The sequence below is a fragment of the Limulus polyphemus genome, unplaced genomic scaffold (assembly GCF_000517525.1).
Source record: "Limulus polyphemus unplaced genomic scaffold, Limulus_polyphemus-2.1.2 Scaffold998, whole genome shotgun sequence".
NCBI classification, from domain to species: Eukaryota; Metazoa; Arthropoda; class Merostomata; order Xiphosura; family Limulidae; genus Limulus; species Limulus polyphemus.
In genome coordinates, this window is record NW_013666608.1 from 324,808 (window position 1) to 347,185 (window position 22,378).

The window sequence follows — 22,378 nt, forward strand, 5'->3', positions numbered from 1 at the left end:
AAGGGAGATCTACCAATCTGTTATCTTGTAGAGCCTTAGCTAAAAATATTCCCAAGAAATGAAAGAGTTTCTCAACCCTCTCAATGTCTTCTGAACCTTGAGGAAGTGGAGCTAGGAACAAACCTGTCTGACTCTGTACATAAAACCCTGGTGGTTTCATTCCTTCTTTTTCCTAGAGGAAGCATTATAGTATCATGTTAGAAAATGTTCAAAAACATTATAGTTATATTACAAAATGAAAAGAAATGTAAGAAGCAAAGGAATATCCTTGATCTCTATTTCTATTAAATAAATTCTTATACTGGTAGTTAGATATTTGTTTAGGAAAATATAATAAACCTTTTGTATGATTTCACATTTTTAAGTGTTTCTATAAACTACTAAAAACCTTCTAGTGGTGATGGCGAGTTAATTGAAAATACAAAAAATTAGCAATTTCTTTTAATTCCTAAGGGGGAAAATGTAAGTCAACAAAAGGAACCTTTGTGTCATTCTTGTATTTAAAATCCCCATAATTATTCACGCTAAAGCACAGAAACAAATAAAGCAGCTTCAGAATAATTATGCACTAAAAAAGTTCAAAGTTACTTCATGATATGCACTGATTTAAACCGTTCTATAGTACTGAAATACACAAATAACGATCTATTTATGGTGTTTTTTGCATGTTTATGTATTTTAGTTAAACTAAATTAGACACTATAGATAACATCTAGAATCATGTCAAAATTAAATTTAATCCAGTGGAGCTGTGAGTAGGTAAAGTCTACACTTTCAATCCATTATCCATATCGTTACCAACACAAAATCTGAAAATTACATTTGTATGATACTTTTCACATATTTTTGAAATATATTTAAATTACTATAAGTTAGGATAGTGCTGAGTGGTATATGTAAGGCAATGATAACTAATAAGGTGACTATAACTCCAGGGTTCTTAAGAGTAATATCGGGTAGTATGTGTGTGGCACTTAACTAATATGGTGACTATAAACCCTGGGTTCTTTGGACACTACTGGATAGGATGTGCAAGCTTATAACTCTTACCTGACAGAAATACTATGTATCAAATTAATAATTTGCATTTATTTCATAGAAAAAGTTTAATCTAAGATGAGATTTTCAGTTAAACCATACCACTTTTTTTAAAAACTAAAATCAGTTTATAAAACACTGGTTCCAATTAGTTTCTAATTATAAAATATTTACCAACTGATTTTTAAAATGAACTCCAATAGGAAACAAAATAAATAAAAAATCTATGTCAGTTAATTTCGATCTAATGAAATACCAAATAGTTTTATGAACTGGAATAACGTATAAAAAATTTTATGCCTACTAGTTTCCATCAAAGAAAACATGTCAAAATGTTTAAAAAAATTTTGTCATTACAAAATCTACTGGAAGTCAATGACTTCTTTTCACTAATTTACAAAAACCAGCTAATAATTAAGCAGTTTTTTCTTGAGAGATTGAGATGTTAACATTCAAAACATCATAATAATCAGCCAAACTTTCAGCAAATGTTACAAAAATATTTCAAATTTATATAATACAAATACAGCACACTCCATTAAACACTGTCACATAAAATAACTTAATTAATCTCTCAGCATATTAATTCACAAAACATGGAATGTAATTTAAAAGTTTATTTTTATAAGCCCAAACATTAAATTGCATAAAATCACTCAAATACCCTTTGACCAATGGAATGTGGAATGTCATCTTCACACAGCCACAAGCCAAGATCCCTTCGCTGTAGTTCTGCAGCTACTAATGCATAAAATTCTAGAGTGGGTCCTAGACCTGTCCCTTCTTCATCTCTAAACTCAACCTAAAAAGAAAAAACATAGTAGTTGTAATGACAATAAATATTAACGACAGTAAGTTTGTTCAACCTTTGGAATGAATAAAAACATACATAAACAGAAACTATAGATTATAAAAGTTATTTCATTACTATTAATTAGGATAAAAATATTTTTTGTTGTTGAAATGATGATATGCCATGGCAATGTTCTAAATTTCTTCCTGAAATGATGTTATGTTGCAGTACTATTATCAGAACAAGCTTTCTTTACATCTTAGTTTATCAAATCATCTGTAAATCAAATATTCAATCTGTGTGAACAATTGATTAGTTGAGTGTAACTGATTACTAAGGCTGACGATTAATCGATTAGCAGCAAATTCTACTAGTTGCACAGCTCATTCCACCATCTAACAATATAATCAAAATATGCATGTTGCTCAACTCAAAGAAGAAGACAACTAACACATAGTTTAGAAGTTTGAGAATCAATAGTTTAATTTAATTTGCACTTATGCATTAGCACATTGTTTGTATAAAGAATTGAGTAAAAATAAGCATTTCAAAGTTTAACACTGCAGAAAAAAGTATGTCCAGTTATGTTTGATAGTAGAAATAGTATACATTGATCTAAATAGAAGTGAGCTGTCATAAATAAGGTGTCATTTCATACACTACTGACAGATCTATGTGTGAATTCAATGATATTATCAAAGGTAATGTAAACTAACTTTGGTTTTAACATGTAAGACTTTGATTAAGATTAAAATATTGGTCTATTTTGCTTTTTTCCCATAGGAAGTTTTGAAGTAACTAATATATTAAAACATGTGAATCAAACAGCTGGAATTCTTCCCATATTCAACTTATTCTAATGTTTTTTTAAAGACATTTATGGACCATATAATATGATAAACATCTTCAGATACAACAATTTAATAAAGTACTTTAATTAAATTTTGAATGTAACTCACTAAAATCTTGTGACATGCACAGAAAAAGATGCCTGTAGTGAAAGTGTTAAGCTGAAAATTTACTCCACAGTAGCTATCTACCCAGGCATACATATTGAAATTATGGAAAATACCATAAGATTTGGTAATTGCTGTTTGATCTTGATTTCTCTTAAAAACAGTAAATAATTATGATAGAAAAACTTCGAATAAAAAAAATTCTAATAAATAAATACATTTGTATATTACCTTGTTCATGAATATTCAAAAGTAGAACTGATTAATTACATTAATTAATGTCTGGAAAATATTCAGTTAATCTATTAGTGTTTCTGATTATTAATGTTCTAAATTATTCCAACTATCCAAATGATCAAAACATTGCCATTATGTTTTCAATTATTATTTTTGATTAATTCAGGGTTATTCAGCTTAATCAATTAGTGCCATAATGGTTAAAAATAATCAACTAATTGAAATACAATTTTCCTACTATTAATATTTTCAACTATTCCAACTAACCAAGTAACTGAACTGGTAGCTATTACTACTTCTGTTAGCATGACGGTGTACACAGAAATATGCATGTATTCTGCTTGTGTACAAACATCAAATGTGAGGGTGAGACCTAGTGGCTGTTGGTTACATAACTAGCCAAAGGGATGCCTGTTGTTCCCATTTACCTTGTATGTATAAAAGTGTAGGCTGAACTTATTAAAAGTTTCAAATGTAACCAATGTTATTTAGGATACGATTGCTTTAGACAAAAATTTACAGCATTTTTTTTTCTATTTGCTCAAAACTTACTGTTGAATAACTTGCTCATTTGACTGTGTTTGTCAGAAATTACTAGATATAAACCAGTAAAAGTCTAACAACTTGTAATACTATTTTATTTGGTTTTGATGCCTTCTTTACTCAAACTTGCAATTTGATGATGAAAAAAAAAATAAATAAATATGTAATGCTATTAAGTTGTTAACCTATTCAGGATTCTTGTTTAATTAAGAATAACTCTAGCTAGATAGGAAGCAGTCTGGGTTTTATCATATATTGCTTAAAACTGCTTTATACAGCAAGCTAAGCCATATATTTATTTCTCAGTATGCATGTATGTTTTTACAATTTCTTTCAGTCTGCACTGTAAAATGTAATCATTTTAATTACAAAGTTAATGCTTTTCTATTAAATAAATGGTTTATTTTACTAAAAAAATATGTTTGGTTTGTTTCAAGATACTTGCTTAAAGATACAAAAGGGCCATGAATGCTGGGAATCCTTGTTTTTGAACTGTCAGAGGGAAGAACTGTTGAAAACACCCACTTCCAATTCTTGGGCTACTGCAATCAAATACAATGATCTGAACACCACTCTTTCATCAAACCCATGGCTTTTGTGTTGAACACAAAAGAAACGGATCAAGAACTGGACCCTTGGATCACAGTCTGACATGTTAACAACTAGGCCACACAGCCCTAAAGAAGTTTGAAAATTTAAGAATAACACAATACTAAGATAACTAAATGTAACAAAAAAAAAGAAATTTATCCTAATACCTATTTTTCCTGTAGAGAGCTTTAAAGTAAAACTGGTTCAAAACCCTTACATGTCTGTTTTAGCATTCAGAATATTAAACAGCATACAGAGGATGAGAATAAGTATACCTCTAAGATACTTTTCCTCTCAGCATGTACTTTGATAACTTGCATAGCCCAGTCTAACAATAAATCTCCTCTAGGCATCTTCACTCGTTCATGTTTCAATCTGCCTACTCTAAATTCATGAGGGTCATCACGTCTTGGGGATGGGCCTCGATTCCTCTCAACAGTTGCATCTCTTTGATTCTGGAGCCATACAATTGACCTAAGGGAATGTACTAATTTTGTAGATTGTACTTTCACGAAACCATTTTTAAAAATTAGCTCAATTTATAGAATATTAAAAATAAGAGGTTCAGTTCTATGATCAAAGAGGCTACCTAAATGCAAAGTGAAAACCAAAACAAAGACAGAATGGATAAATAATGCACCAACAAAATTATATGTTTCCAAATATTATACATAACAGTTTAGAATTTACTCTATCAAATATTTGTAAACAAATTCTATTGATATTTTACAAATACCAATTGTAACTAAAACTGTTTTCTTGGCCATTAGATTTTCTCACACATACCTTGATGCACCAAAAGCTGTACAGGTGAAATAAAGTTGTCTAGTTTCAAAAGGAAATAGCATGGGACAATTGTAGGTAACATATTCACACCAATCAGGAACAGCACCAGAAGACAGAACCAGTGGATCCTTTATAAACAAACATCATGGATGCATGAAAAATTTTCTTGTTTAAATTTAAAAAAATTTGCTTATCTGTTTGTTAAAGCATACATATATTTACTAATTTTTTAAGGTAAAATACAACCACTTATTGAATTATATTATGGTGCCTACCGTAACACAAATGAAATTATTAAACACTTAGCCACAAATATTAAAGAAACCAAAATTAAAATAGATAACTATGATTTTGTACAAAATACAATCTTGTAGTAGCAATAAACACATAAAAGATAATTATTAATATTAAAAGTTATTAATATTACACTTGAAAGATAATAAAAGTGTTGAAGTAGATATAAGGTACAATTATTTACAAATTATGACATATTTAGATATCTAAAAATACAAAATTTCTAGATTAAATCAACCCATCGGTATAGTATCCTTTTCCTGTGTTATACTAAAAAATGGTATGTTCTTCTTATTTCCTCTTTAGTCTATCACTGCACAAGCAGGCCATATAATTAACGATATTATAACAAGAAAATTTAAAGTTATGCACACAAAATATGGAAATTAATTTTTCAATGTAGATAAATGAATAAAAACTATCTTCCTGTGAAAACAATGAATAGAAATAAAGTTATTGATAAATACTAAAACGTAATGAAACAAAATCCTTTCTGACATTATGTGACCACTTTTGATTTACATGACACATTGATCTAAACTATCAAAAACAAAACTGAGCATATTTGCCAATGCTGAATCAAAAGAACAGTATTTCACTAGGGAATGTGCTTATATTTCAGAAGCTCAAGAGAAACTAATAAAGCCTACACAATACACAAGTTGTTTATTCATATCAAGTTATCAAGTACAGTAAGACAGTTTTCTTTTTATACAGAAGAAAAGTATTTATTGCTGAACAAAACACACATATATATAAGAAGTGTAAAACTTGCAATTTCTCAAATTTACGCTGGTGCACATGTTTGTCGAATGTTAGCAATTATCCCTGATATTTAAAATATCTAGTAGATCTGCTGCGATCCTGTTTGGCTTCAAAGATCCTAAAGACTTTCCTAACACCAATACTAATTTTAATTTTACTTGCTGACCTTTTTAATTTTTTTCTATTCATTCATTATTTTTTTATATTGTCATTGTTTTTTTCAGTCTCGTAACCTCGGTCTTGACAACAACAAGTAAACAAAAAACAATTGCATAAAGACTGACACTTTTCAATTTGTTAAAAAAATATTATGACATGTTTAATATTTTTGGTACATTTCTTGATTTTAATGACTTTGTTTTTGTTATTGTCATTCAGACCAAGAAGATACCGAATTTATTGTTCCTCAAGATGAGTTTCTCAGCAAGAAACTCACAAATAAGCTTCTTCAACAGATTCAGGTATGTAAGTGCTATTCAAAAATAATTGCTACTATACATTGCATTATGCATAGGCTTGCTACAAGTTTGTATGAACTTCATTTTTGCTTACGTCACCAATTACCATATCATCTGTACGTCTAACTGCAGTTATAACATTAAGAGAGGTGCAATGAACATTATTGCAAAGATGTAGTACCAACTACCAAGGAGTTTTACTAGTAAAACATCTGCGTAATCAATATTAAATTTTGTCCATTGTCTGCACTTTTAATTAACATATTCTTTATGTGCCATGTCCAATTCATGGGGTAATAATAACTTGTATATTTTCACTAGCTTCACTTATGCATGATTGCACTATTAGTCCATGTTCACAATACGGTTCTGCTTATCCGTCGTATACACACACTCATCCTATTTTTACATACAAAACCCTTTTAAAATAGAGCTACGTTTGTGTCTAGGATTCAGTTAGCCTAGCCCTGTTTGGCCTGTAAGTTTCATATTTATGATGTTTAGAGGCAAGAGGTTCTTAAGGCTTGGTTCCATCATGTATTATGTAACTCTAGCTTGCTCATCAGTTCATTTTTATTAATATTTTTCTTATAATATTGAAGCGAGCTGTCCAGGTCTGTCTGATAGTGTTGCCATGTTTGAATAGTTGTGTAGAAATACTGAGTTGTTGTTTTTTATCCTGGAACTCTAAATGCTTTCGTTAAAATAGTTTTATATTTGCTGTAGTTTGTTGATGTGGTTTTGATACATTTATCTGTTATACAGACATATTCTACGATAGTCTTATGTATTTTCTGTAAGTTTTTAATGTTTTCTGGTAAAGCTTCTTGGTAACTCATATGGTAACTCACTTTTTTCCAAATTCTGGTTTTTAAGCTATTAACCGTATCTACCAACGCTGGTTGAAGGCCATGTCATCGCGTTTGTTGACTAACATTCAAAATTTTATTCAACTACTATTTAATGAATTTATGTCAGTAAGTTTGGTATCAAATTGTAGATTATAATTCAAATTTTAGAATTATACATTAGTTATTTTTTTATTTTAAAGGTAAGTATTAAAAAACACCTCTAAATATTGATTTTTGTGTGTTGTGTGGTATGTTGAATGCAGCTTTGGTTCAGATTAGATGTTTGTGATGTTCAAATACAAAGTCTGTAGGTTATTACGAATTAGTAACTCAAATTACTGATATTGACAAGCTAGAATATAAATAAGACCTCCTATCTTTTCTGTTTGCTGAGATATCACTACATTTACTGACTCAAACACTGTGGCCACACCCACTTTTTTCCAATTTGGGAAACACTTGCTTATGTACACTTACTTCTGTCTGTGATGTGTAAATAACCAATCAAAAGCCCAGAATGTCTCCCTAGTGGTTTTCTCAGCCTCTGCAAAGTATTTGGATGGCAAACTTGTTCTTTTCATACTAGATTCTAAGCAGTAAAGTAAGACTTTATTGAGCTCAAAATTTCATATTTTTTAGACCCAGATACCACTTGATAAATTATAGTGGAACTTTTTACTATTGATATTGTAATTTATAATTTTAGGTTATTTCAAAATGTATATATAAAACCTAAAAGAATTGTTTCCTTTCACATCCTCCACATGCATAATTTTATAAGGCTTAGCAGCTTACAGCAAACAAATGCAAAGTTTGTAACTAGAAGAGATAATTGTTTGCTATACCTTTTTATTTACTGTTCTGTGTTTTAAGAAAAATTTTTGAAATTTAAAAACTTGTTTGTAAATAGAACTAATGTATATACATATATAATGTGTTATAACTAAAATATGACTGTATTATACAAAATACTAGTCCACTAAAACACAGCCAAGACAGGTCACTTTGTAAAGGCCAGTTTTATATTCTTGGGTACCATAACACAAGTGTACATGTGCCATGTCATTGTAACTTTTGTAATGTTAGCCTAGATGTTGAAATAGCATTCGATAAAGTGTGGCATAATGAACTCAGATACTAACTATCCAAATTGGGACTTCCCATAGAAATTATTTGCTGGGATTCTAACTTCCTGGAAGATAGGAGCATCAGAGTATATTTTGAGGGCACCTACTCCGAGTGCTACACTCCGGAGGCAGGTGTCCCTCAAGGAGGAGTACTTAGCCCTTCCCTGTTTATCATGTATGTCAGCGACATGCCTCTCAAAGACTGAGACCACACAGTTTGCAGATGGTGTTGTGATCTGGAAGAGTGTCCCAAACCCAACAACAGCAACATACAATATACAACCATTGCTAAACAAAATAGAATTGTAATGCAATAAATGGAGAATTAAATTAATGCACAGAAAACACAAGTCATATTATTTACAAAACCATACACAACAAGCAAAATAATACCAAAGTTACATCTAGATGGGACTCTTTTAAGGTAGAAACATCAGCAAAATTCTTAGGAATTACATTTGACTCAAAATTAAACTGGATACCACTCATTAACTCTTTCAGCACGGGCTTGGTCCCATGGACTGACCTCATAACCATTTTGTGCTTGTAGTTTTTAAGTGAATGTTAACAAAATTTAGCAGTTTATCAGTAAACATTACAATGCTTTTGTATGCAAAATATAATTTTTGTATTAAGTTTTAAGATTTTTTAAGTAATGTTTTTCTCGTGCATTTTTGCTTTTCGAACGTTGACTATCGAATATGCAAAGTAATTTTGATTTTAAGATTAAAAATACTTTTATGCATTAGAAATCGTTATAACCTCCAGACAATTATCAAACATTTTTTAAGAAAAAAAATCTTATATTTTATCTTTTGTTTTCACAATCGAATCTGTACAGGTTTGGTATCTTCACAACATTTGGTACACTTTTAGTAAACATTACAAGTCTTTTGTACACAAAAAAATCAGATTTTTTTAATGAAATATTTTTGCTAAAGATTTGTTTGTTGATATATCGAGTCTGTTTCATTACTAGTCCGAATGCAAAGTGATTTTCATGTTATGATTAAATAAAGTATTCTTCATCCCAAAAATCTCAGTTATCATTAGTGTAATTTTCTACAACCTCCTAAATACATTTCAAATGTTTGTTTTCAGTAGAACTTTATATTTTATCTGTTATTTTCTCTATCCTAACTCTATACGGGGTCTGTCAATTTGATCTCATAGCCACCACCAAAAATGAGGAAATACATACAAGTTATGCTCTTTTTTTTTTGTTCTAGAATGGTTTCAGATTATAACACAAAAACACATTTAGTCTAAATAGCTTAAATCTCATAACATTATACATTTGTATATATTTATTATATTGCCATTTTCAGTCATGCCTGGCTAACATTACATAAGTTACAATGATGCGGCACATGTACACTTGTGTTACGGTACCAAAGAATATAAAACTAGTATTTTGTAAAATACAGTCACATTTCAGTTATAATACATTATATGTGTATATACATTATTACTATTTACAAATAGGTTTTTATATTTCAGTTATTTTTCTTAAAATATAGAACAGTAAATAAAGAATTATAGCAAACAATTATATCTTCTAATTACAAACATTGTACTCAATTGCTGCTTGCCTTAGGGAGCTAAGCCTTATCAAATTTCACACATGGAGGATGTGAAAGGAAATAATTTTTTTAGGTTTTATATATACATTTTGGAATAACCAAAAATTATAATTTCCTATATCAGTACCATAGAATTCCACTATAATATAGCAAGCGTAGTAACTAAGCTATATTTGGGTCTAAAAAAATATGAAATTTGAAGTTCACTAAATTTTGACCTTACCAGTTGGAATCTTGTATAAAGAAAAAAAGAGTTCTGTATCCTTATATTTGAAAAAGGCTGAGAAAGCCAATAGGGGAACATTCTGAGCAGAAGTAGGTGTACGTAAGCAAGTGTTTCCAAAAATGGAAAGGTGGGCGTGGCCACTGTGTTGAAGATAGTAAACGTAGCAATATCTCAGCAAATAAAAAAAATAGAATATAAAATAAGAAACTCCTATCTTGTCAATATAGGGGATTTGAGATCCTAATTCGTAAGAAACTATAGACTTTGTATTTGGCTATCACCAAAATTGATATTTAGTGTGTGTTTTTTTTTATATTTACTTTTAAATAAAGAAATTAACTGATGTATTATACTAAAATTTGAATTATAATCTTCAGTTTAATAACAAACTTACTGAATAAATTCATAAAATAGTAGTTGAATAAAATTTTGAATGTCATTCAACAAACATGATGACATGGCCTTTGACCCATGACCTATATTGGTAGGGTTAACCATGGCCTAAATAACATCTGAAAACACTTGTATTTGTATTAAGATTTTTTTTTTTTTCCAGTACTTTGGATGTATCAGTGTTTTTATTAAACTACAAAACTAATGTGAAGCCATCTTTATGATATTCCATATTGCTAAAAACAAATGTTAGTAGTTTGGGAATGAAATGTACTAATTGTTTCCTGACAAGAATATTACTGACAAATATATGTTTAGAAAATCTAACACAACAAATGGTTTTTGCATCATTCTTGTTGAAAAAGATCGAGGATGGCAAGGATCTTCCCCTGGTGGCCAAATGAGAGGCAATCGCTCTCCTGGATATGTAGGAAGAGGTTTTTCTCCCAGGAGTAAGTATTATCATTTTGTTTGTAGCTTCGTTTAAATTTTGCTTAGATATTAAGTTCATGCTAAGTGGATATAGTTCTGTGAAACAAAAGCTACAGTTGTGTGGGTGCTATTAACAGTAATTACTTTCGACACATAGACACTCCTGATATCATGGATGTATAAAAGTTGCAACTTTGCTGTGTGTGACTTAAGATATGATAGGATTCTAAGTAATACAGATATTAAAGAAATGTACCAGTTGTATTTTATTTTGTAGGAAATTTGTTTAAAATTGTCTAATATTGCATTGTGAATTCTGTATAAATGTAATGAAGACAGTCTTGTAAGTTTGATTCAGTGTTTGTGTTATAGCACACACACAAAAAAAAAATAGAACAGTATGAAAAAAATACATAAATTGTTGAATTACATGTAATAGAAGATTGACAAGTGTATCATTTGTGTTAACTTCAGCAAAATTTTTATTAACATATTTAATCTTTTTTTTTTAAATGATACATGGTAGGAAAATACTTTTATTGATATTTTAAACAGAAAAATTACACAAACATTTTAGCTACGGTGTGCTATATCAGATCATATGAAAACAGTGACTTCATTTCCCCTCATTCATAGTTTTATTTTAACTTTCTTTGTGTATCGAAATGGTTATGTTATACTTAATTTATTTAGGTGTAAATTAGCTACGTCATTGTTTTCCAGAACTCAAGCTGTGGTGTATAAAAATGACTGAAAATGTATATAAACATTTATAATAAAAAAAATAAAATCTAGTGTCATCTAAATTAGTGTATCATTAGGCTTTATTATATATATATAATAAAATACATTATAATAAAGGAAAAAAATTTGGGAACATAAGTGCAAGCACAACCATATACATGCATCTTTCATGTATATTTCAAAACAAAAATATATTTCACACTTATTGTGTTAATTGACATGATATGCAAGTATAAAAACAGTTTATAGGAAGTTATTTATGTCCATATGAGTATATTTCTTTTCCCTTGTCTTATTGTTTACCATTAAACTTTCCATCAACCATCCCTAGAATTTGCAAAACACGTTCTACTACTCTGTTCTTTCTAGTTTGTCCTTTTTGTAAGTTTTATCACAGAAACTAGGAACAGCAGGAATTCAACAATTTTTTAACCATATTTAATGTATTTATTTGATTATTGGAATCATAAGGGAAAAAAGTTATAAAAGGTAAATACTATGGAATGCCACCCTTTATGTGAAAATGAACACCAGAGTACAGTCAAATGTTAATTTATAACAGTGTGGTTGGTTGTCATCCAGCTAATCAGAAATAGTAATTTGAATACAGTCATAGCTCCCAGGACTGAAATATCTTGTGAGAAGTACAGTAAAAATCAAAGGTTTGACCGATTGATGATACTCCATGTGCACAAAATTATCACTATTAAAAATAGACATGATTGATTAAGGTAGGAAACTAAACTCTCCAAAATAGATGCTAAGTATCTCAAGGTAATTTTTTTACAAGATAGATGACAATTGAATATAGGTCTTGCCAACGACCTTGCTGCAAATACAGGTGTGAAGGTTACCTTGAAAACAGTAAGATACACATTAGTATAAAGTTGTCTCAGTGGATGTGTAGATGACCAATGAAATGAGCATTGGACAATAAACAGTAGAATAAACAAAATTGGAGATGTAAGTTGGAGTGCATCTCTGTCAATGATGTACACAAAACTGATGGTGCCCTAGCTGTTGACAAATACTTTCAGATTCTGTTCAGTCATGCCATTCCTTTTGGCACACAACTAAGTGAGCCAGGATTTATTCTGTATCTTAACAATAAATAGGCCAAAGGACTTAATTGTGATTTGGTGAGCTTAAGGTCCTAATATGAACATTTGTATGCTGTATTGACTTATAAAAATTGAGAAAGTCAAAGAGAACCAAAAATCTTGGCTGAATTGAGAGGTACATTACAGGACTTTGGAACAGTATTTCATTATTATACATGTGTAAACTTAGCAGCGAAAAATGTTTAATTCTCAGTGTAAAACAGAGGACTTGTATACAAAATACTAGAGAATTGTAAAACATATTTGCTTGTTTTTGTATCTTTACAAATTCACTGTCCAATTGCCATTACTCATTGTTTGTGATTTGTATTTGTGTGTGTTACTATAGTACTGTGTATCACGTGTTACTTTTAATTTGAAACACTGTTGAGAAGAGGGGTGTGTTTTGCACAGGCTTATTGTCAAAGAATATCACTTACTAGGACGAGAATGCAAAGATTTGTGTAATTCCAGTTGACTGAGAATTTAGTGAATAAATTTTATATAAAATATAGTATATAGGTATGTATTAATTTGTATTTGAAAAGATAATTACATATAAAGAATATTTGTTACAAAATATTAAGGTGGTAGCCCAATACCCCGGGGCCCTCCAAGGAATATTACACCCAGCAGAGGAACGCCTCCACCTCGTGTGTCTTATCGAGGGTCATCTAATTACAGAAGTGGATCATATGGTCGAGGTGGGTCAACGCCACCTGCCAGACATTACTCTCAGGTATTTTTAATTATATGACATTTATTTAATAATAAGAATAAAATCATTATAAGAATATGCATATATGTTGTTACTGAGGCTGTATAGCTCTAGGCATGTTATAACAGTAAAACAAAAATGAAATTTAAAGTAGTCCAATACATATACTTCAAATAAACAGGAAAAAACTTCTTGAATCAAAAATCAGCTCTTAATTTTTTTTTATGTATGATGACTACACAATTGCATTCTAACTTGAAATTTGTATCCTTTTTTTTATATATATAGTCACTTGACAATATTAAGTTTTCAAAATTTCTTTCTAATCTTACCCCCCCTCAAGTCACCCACTAAATGAAAGTAACTGAAATGTTCAGGTCTAAAATTTTGCTTTTTCAAGGAATTTTCTTATGGATAAAATAATATAGTAAAATCTAAACTGTTAACTGAAGTTATTTTTTCCACTAATTTTATGTTGGGAATAGAAGCATTTAAAGTTTCTATTTGGTTAGATAGAATCTGTAATCATACATAAAATAGATGGAAATATTTGATTTTTGTACATATTTGTTGATTATTTCTTTATCAGAGAGTTTGAAAACTGATTTTTTTTAACTCTGTGTTTTCAAAAATCTGAAATTTTACTAACTGCACTTTTTGTTGTACAATATGTAAACTTGTAAAGCTAACAATGTCATAAATATATAGTGACTGAAAATTGAGATTTTCATATTCTGTTTTCCTCAGAGCCCAATTTCTTCCTCTTATAGATAATAAATTTTTAAGCTTTTAGCTAGTTCAGTGAGAAGCTTTTCATGAGCATATGCCTTCAAGTAATTAAATTATGTCATGGTTTTGTTTTGTATGTCACACAAAAGTAACAGATTAATTTTATTATTTCCCCTACTTATTTCTTTTGTTGAAGTAATTACTTTTGTATTTGCACCTTGCTTTAAAAAAATTTGTGCTAATAATTTAAAGCTTATGGAGACCATAAATAATTTTTAAACTGAGTACAAGGTAAATTTTGTAATTAGAATATAGTAACATGAAATCGATTTATATTAGTTTTTTTTCCATATGTATTGCATATTTTATTGAATAATTTCATTCAGTAAAGTGAGTTGAAGTATGTGAAACCTAATGTATTATGTAACTCTACAAATTATACCATATTGTATTTCATTATAAATCATACATTTTTCAACAACACAAAATCAAATTTAGATTCAAAACAGTCAGTGATTTTCATGTTTTATTTTTGAAGTGTCTCAGTCTAAGGTGTGATGTATAAAGGTCATTCAGTTTCAAAAATAAAAAATGAGTAAGTGGCAAAATAATGCCACTTGGGTGAAAGGGGTTAAAAATGCTTCCAAAAAACAATATATTCAATGAAATATCAGGCATAAAAAATTATGCCTCATTTTGTATGAAAATTAATGGGGTGGGGGGGAGTAGTAGGATTGATTTTGTATTATTTCATTACAGTGGCTTTGCATTGTCTTAGTTTTTATATTACTAATTCCAATTATTAATTTATTGTTTTGAGCAGTGTAGATATATTTAGCATACTGATATTAGGCTTACCAAGTAGATGTGTAGCAGGCTAATCTATAAGGATGATAATGTCACCATCAGTAGTAAGTCGTGGTGGAGAGTTTCAACTTTAATTTTATTAGTTGTGGGTGTTTTTAAAAATAAAAAGAATCAATGTTATGTAGAGTCAGCTGATGATTCCATAAATAAAAGGTACTATCTGATAAATCTTAAACTATTTGATATTTTAAACTTAACTCCTGTCAAAGCCGATAGATGTAACTTTCCTTGGAACAACCTGGTAACCGTGAAACTGTACATACTATAACTCTGCGTGCATTAAGTATTTCTTCACGAAATTTGGCTCTTTTAATAAACATTACAACTCTATTGTACAGAAAAAAATCACATTTTAAAGAAAGTATTTTTACTAAATATTTTTCTTTGTATTTATCAAAGCATTTACCAAGTCAATCTGTTAAATGGGATTTTCATGCCAAGAATGGTTTTATCTTACAGTTTTAATATTTCAAATGCATAACATCTAGAACCTACTAAATTAATATAAAAGTTATTTTTGGTAAAACCTTATATTTCATCTCTTATTTTCATTACCATAACACGTAAAGGTAGGAAAATCATCAATGTATAGGGATATGAAAAGTATGAAATAAAATGAATAACATGGGTTTGTTTTCATAGGTTGAATGCATATTGTAACAGATATTTAACCTAATGGTTTCACTTCTAACCTTTTTAAATATGCTTTTTAATTTTGTTTTTATTTTTTTACTTTTTGACCCACTACTGTATGTGAAAAGCAATAAATCACATGGGAGCTTATTTAGATGTTTCCAGTAGATCTTATGCTAAACAAATGATCAGGTTACAGTTACATAATGTTAGCGTGTCTTCCATATCAACTAGACCTGTGAAATGGCCATAGCCAGTGCTATGGGGACCTTCTAAATCAAACTTGTAAAATGAAAAAAATAAGGCAAATGTTTATTTAAAAAATAAAATCAGAAGATAGTGGACCTTTTAGATTTTTCAAAATATTGGGGTGGTTGTTCCACTACACATCTGATCAGAAATTTTATACATGTTATTGAGTTTTGTTACCTAACCTAAGAAATTTTTAATTTTTACATTTTACTTAATTCTGTTAAAAAATATGTAACAATAATGAATTATGTAAAAAAACTATGTTAAGTACACAAAATTGAGTCAGTTTTTGCACTGGAGAAGGTATTCTTGGTAAGCTCATTGAATCTGTCAAATTTGGGCGTCCAAAAAGAATTCACTTAGCTTTCAAATGTGCACTTTAGAATACAAAATTATGTCTGTCATTAGAATAGAATATTTCTCAACTACTATAATTTATTTAGCTGTTGAAGAAATTGGTTAAATAAATATTCTGTTAAGTGCTTGGATTGAGCAGTAATGATTACAGGCAAAAAAAATCGTAAGAAACAACTGTAATAAGGTTTATCTAGAGAAGGCAAAAAGTTCTATTGGTTAGAAACATGCCCATCAGCCAAGTAGAGATGATATATTTAAAACTGTCTTGAAAGATTGAGTTTGACCGATTTATTGATATTTCAGCAAAGCTAGAGGATATGATGTTCAAATTTTTAATTCTTGCTTCTAATTATATATAATTTGTGTTTCAAATTGATTGAATGCTCTGAAAGTTATATTATTAAACATATATAATTTTAAAGGAGAATTCAGACCACAAATACATCATGTGACCTGGAGAAGTGAAGATTGAGATTTATTTATCTATTTTCTTTTGAAATTAAGAAATTAAAACTCATATTTTGAATTCTAAACTATGTTTGATACCTTGTCTGTTGCATACATTGACGATAAAGTTGTTTAATTAGACATTGAACGTAACTGTAAAATGTTTGACATTTGCATTTTAATCCTTCCGCGTGGAAAGAGCCAACTAAAATAAAATGCAATTACTGATAAACAAAGTGTTTTTACAAAATAATCTTAGTTAACCCTAAGTAAAATTCTACCATAGATTTACACTTTGTCAATGTTTTATATTTTTAACTCTTGCTACAAAACATATAAAAAAAAGTTAGTCTAGAAACTAAAGTTCGGTTTGGGGACATGAACTCAGTTGAATCGACTGAGCCAATATTGAGAGTTAAAGAAGTGATGAAATCACAAACTTTTTAACTTCAAATCTCCAAAAATACTACAAAGTCTTAAAATACAAATATGCAGAAGTTATACAAAACTTTTTTAATTTTTCAGTCAAGCCAAAGCAGCAGCAATTATGGATCTAACAATCATTATGGTCAGCATTACAACTACAACCAGACAAGGTGGGGAGGCTCTTCACAAGGTATGTTCTCCAAAAGCATCACTACACTAAGATTATTTTGTGTGAGACCACATATAATAGTAATAACCATTGGGAGTTAAAGAAATGCAAGGAACTTTTAGGTCATGTTTTGAAAAGTTAAGTGAAAATTAAAATTTAGTTTTCTTATGTCTAAATCCAGATTCTGTGTCCTCATTATAATATATGAATTAAATTATTTTAGTTAAACTCCGAACTTAGCTGTTGTTTATTTTCCCAAAATGTGCAGGAGGTAGTAATCAAAGCTATAGCCAAGGGTATAGTCAAACTCCTCAATACAGCCAGACATCACAATATAACCCGTACCAAACTCAGCAACCTCAACAGAATCAGTCGTTGAACCAGCAGTGGAGTCAGTATTACCAGCAAAACCCTTCATCATACCAGCAGTACTACAATCAATATTATGGTCAGCAGCCATCATATGGTAGTTATGGAAGTTATGGACAGTCTCAGGGCCAACAGCGAAGATAAATATTCTTTTTTGTACACTTCATCCATCTTTAAATGTCCACACATGGAGTTAGTTTTATCTGGTAGACCTGGATCATACACATTATTAATCATCCTTTTTATTGTATTGTGTGTTTATCTACAAATATTTCATTCAGATCATTCTTAAAAATTAATGAGAAACTACAGTCCATTGAATTTTTGTAGGAATGACAGTTATGTTTAGTAAATAATGGCATAATGGATAGATTTTGTTATAATTTTGGGTACTTTTTCAGTTATGACTTGTTATAGTTCTGTGTGATTGTCAAACATGTTAAGGATTTTGTTTCCTCTATTAATTTCTATTCCTTGACATAAAGATGCAAGAGTATAAAATAGCAATGTTTATGTCTTCTGGGCAGCATCATTGGCAGAAGGCTCAGAAAAAAAACATTTTTTGCATTTGGTTGTCTTTCACAATTTTTAGCTAGTATATGAGAATGTATTTAATCACATATGGTTTCATTGGTGTCAAGCCATGCATTAGTAGAAGCAAGGATGTAATAACTCGAGAGATTAAACTGTAATTTTTGACTCTGCAAGAAGTGGTAGTGTTTTATGTGTATGTTTCACAAGATTTCTGACACAAGTGTTAGGTGTTTGTAAATCCTTACATTCATACATGTGACATTCCCAAGTTTTTTGTTTGTATTAGTTGAAAATCAATAAATGGATCCATTTTAAATGTGGACTTCTCATATTGGGTTCTTAGTCATATGTCTTTAATCTTAATTATAAAATCTAGAACTGTAATATTAAATTGTCAATACTTTTTATATATGAAAAGTATTTTGGGGGTAGAGTTATATGAAAGTATTTTTGATGCCAAATTTTCATTTTGTAATTACTGTTAGCATTCAAAGGTGTGGATAAAGCACTGCACAACAGCATAGCATGGTTTATTCAATATACAGAATTATCTATAAATGTGCATTGAGTTGTCACTAAAACTATTTTCATAAACACCGACATGAAGCTTTGTAATCAAAGAGAACTTTTTCATATTTTAATGATTATTTTAGATGAAAAAACATTGTAAAATAACACTTACTAGGTTGTTAAGAAGTGTTATGGAAACAACCTGTATTTATAAGCTTTAAATGGATTGTAATATATTATTGACAGAGGTTTCAGACTTGCATAAATTTAAAATCATAAAACACAAGATATATAATTTGCTTCTGTTTCAACTTTTTTACTGACAGGGCTTTCTTAGATTTACTTATGCTTACCAGTTTCCTCCTTGAGTTTTATATCGTACTCTGAAAGGAAGATGGTCTTCATGCAGGCTTCCTTTTACATTATATTCTTTTGTAATGATTGCTATTCAATAGTTCTGTTTAAATATGGAGTACAGCAGATTTTAAGGTGATTTGTTAACATCATGGTTTTGTGTTGTCTGTTTAAAGATCACCTTATGTGTATTTTCAGAGTGATGTTACATATTTGTAATTTTCAGTAAAATACACAGTTAACTTTTTTATTTATTAACCACAAGCTTTCAAGATATTTCACAAGCTTGGCTTCAGATGGGAGTTTTTTTTTATATTTCAAATGTACTTTATTCTTCTCATTTAGTGCAATGCCAGTGAGGAATATGTTTATTATAAAACAACTAACTGTTCAGAAACAGCACTTAACAGCAAGTAAATATTGTAAAGTATTCAATATATATGGTATTTGTCTTTTATATCAGATTAGAATGTATGTTCACTGTAAAAAATTACACAACAGTAGAAAGTTTACATCAGGTACTTATCACAGTTTACCTTCCGTTTGGTTTGAAGTAAGATTTTATTACAAAATAAAGATATAAAAAGTGAAAAAATAAGGAGCAAATTTGGAAGCTAAAAAAGACCCTCGAAAAAATTGGAGTAGATTTACAGTATAAACTGACTCAGCAATGTGTCAATTTTTAAATTAATTAACTCATCCCTGAAGATATATAGTTTTGAGGGAATGGTACCAGTATAATTAATCAGTTTACAACTCTAGTCAGTATGTAGCACTAAAGTAAGTTTTTTGTTGTAAGTAGAGAATATTCCTCCTCCCCCCTCTCTCTCTTGGTGTTAAAAAATGCAAATTACTCAAAATATGTAGATGATTACACAGTGTTATGCTTCAAAGTTTAGTAATTATGTCATGTGCCACAGGTCTCAAGTGCTATGTTTTAGTGTGGTATTTTCCTCATGTCGTTACTTTGTGTAGGCACAATAATATAGAAGTACGTCTGATCTCTACATAACATTATCATTATGAAGGGATGATTGTTTTAACAAGTTTAACTGTATAGTTACTGCGAAGTATTTAAAGAGATTGTTTACCTGAATATTTATATTTAAGAGCTGTTATTGCTCAAAATTTCCATTCTGGGCTGTTGTGTTTCTTACTTCAGTTGCAAGTGTAGTGTGTGATATTTTCTGGAAATGAAGTTTAAATTGAGACTGGATGAGAATTATATTTGGTAAATAAATAGATAACTGCTCAATTCATATAGAAACATCGTAATAACCAGTTTTTGTACAGAAATACAATTGTACCGCTGTTAGGTTATAGTGAATTTATAGAAAATATGTTTTGTTTTTTACTTTAACAGCAGTAAAGCTATTTATAAACATTTTACTCTGTGACTGAAGAATTAAACATTTCAGGCATAAAAGAAAATATTAAAAGTTCATTGATAACATAGAAAACAATCTGTTGTTTTTTGCGATTATCTTAATTATCATTTGCACTGAGATATAAGTTTAAAATATTCTAAATAAGTACTTAAAATAAAAAGTACAATAGTGATATGTCCTAGATCGATAGTCGACTTCTAAACTTGTTGAAAAATAATCTGATGATTCGTTGAAATAACACAACTGAATGACATAAATGAATTCATTTGAACGAGAGTTTTAAAAACACGTAAGAATAATTTAAGCGTTTCTTCGTCCAGGTAATCCATTGTGTATTATATTTAGTACTCAGTTTTATTTCCGTTCCGAAAATGCGCGCACACTTCATTTCAAGGGATGTAAATATACTCTAGTAGACATTTTATACAACATTAAAAGTTTATCAAAGTCTTTAAAAACGTCTTCTGTTATGTCGTAGAATAACATTATAAATTTATTTATTGGTAATATTAAGTACGGTAAAGTTTAGCCCTAACAAAAAAAACTAAAGCAAAAAACACACAAGTTACAGTGTTAATTTCTCTTTATCGAATATAGATTTTATTGTTTATTATTACAATTCTTTGTATTATTTTGAAATTGAAAATTCTCATACATCAGCTTAATACTTGGCATTCGTTTGCTTCCTTGTAGTTAACTGGAAATATAATTGATCGTAGTGTAGGCCCATGATTTATGTCAACTATCTCATTGTTGCAATAAAGATACTAATTTGACCGCAAAACATCGGGTCTCTGCTAGTAGTAATGGTTATATATTCGGGTATCCCGTCTTCGTATTTTTAACACAAAAAAACGTTAGTATTCTTGTAAACAAAATTTCACCGAGTCTAAATAGTGACAATGTTGGTAGCTCACCATATACACTAAAACAGTTTTTCACGTCAAGAAAATCTTGTATAAAGACTACTTTTAATTCTGACTTATTTGAATTTCTGACGGTGTTATTTTAAACAGCCCGATGTCCATATTATTTGGTTTCTTTAATTGTTTATGAGTAAGCGTTATCAACGATTTATTTCTTTAAACACTGCATGAAGTTGTGACACCAATTGGGTAAACTTGTAACACTTACAAATTTACAAAATGAAAAGTGTGTTTTGAAAACAAGAAAAGTATTATTAGTTTTTTTTTAAATGAAAGTGATGTGAATTATGAAATTTATCTTAAGCAAGTTGTATGATTAACTACAATATTTTAATGCAAAAGGGGTGTGATATAACGTAGTTTATTCAGCCCCTAGAATAAATTCATGCCATGATTGTTCGAGAACGCATCATGTGGTATAAAATATTTTCAACGTTGCCTTTGGGGCAACGAATCTCATCAATGTTGTCGGTTGTCAAAATCGTTGCCATGCATGTGGACCTCGCAGCAGAACTCTGAAGACGACAATTTTTTGCAGCACAGTAAAAACATGCTGATTCATTTATGCCTAGTTACAGTTTGCTCAAGCTCTTAAATGAATGTGGAAATATGGCAAAATGTTTCAGTTACTTACAGATAGAGCTGCAGAGTCGTTTAGGCAGTAGAACTTTACAAACGACAATATTTTGGATCATAGTGAAAACACGTTGATTCATTTAGGTCTAATCTACAAAGTCGGAAAGTTCGCTAACATTCTAGGCATATTTTATGTTGAAGTTAGA

The 22,378-nt window shown here is 29.7% G+C and overlaps 1 protein-coding gene across 6 annotated transcripts in view; it reads left to right on the forward strand.

Moving 5' to 3' along the window:
* The window catches only part of LOC106461615 (heterogeneous nuclear ribonucleoprotein U-like protein 1), a 121,000-nt gene extending 100,336 nt beyond the window's left edge, over window positions 1–20,664 (forward strand). For all 6 annotated transcript variants that reach the window (XM_013921454.2, XM_022388619.1, XM_022388620.1 and 3 more), the window contains 4 exons: window positions 11,007–11,093; window positions 13,505–13,656; window positions 17,446–17,536; window positions 17,784–20,664. In XM_013921454.2, the coding sequence (XP_013776908.1) occupies window positions 11,007–11,093; window positions 13,505–13,656; window positions 17,446–17,536; window positions 17,784–18,028 (575 nt within the window). In that variant the 3' untranslated portion in view covers window positions 18,029–20,664. The remainder of the gene's footprint in view (window positions 1–11,006; window positions 11,094–13,504; window positions 13,657–17,445; window positions 17,537–17,783) is intronic.
* The last annotated feature ends 1,714 nt before the right edge of the window (window positions 20,665–22,378 follow it).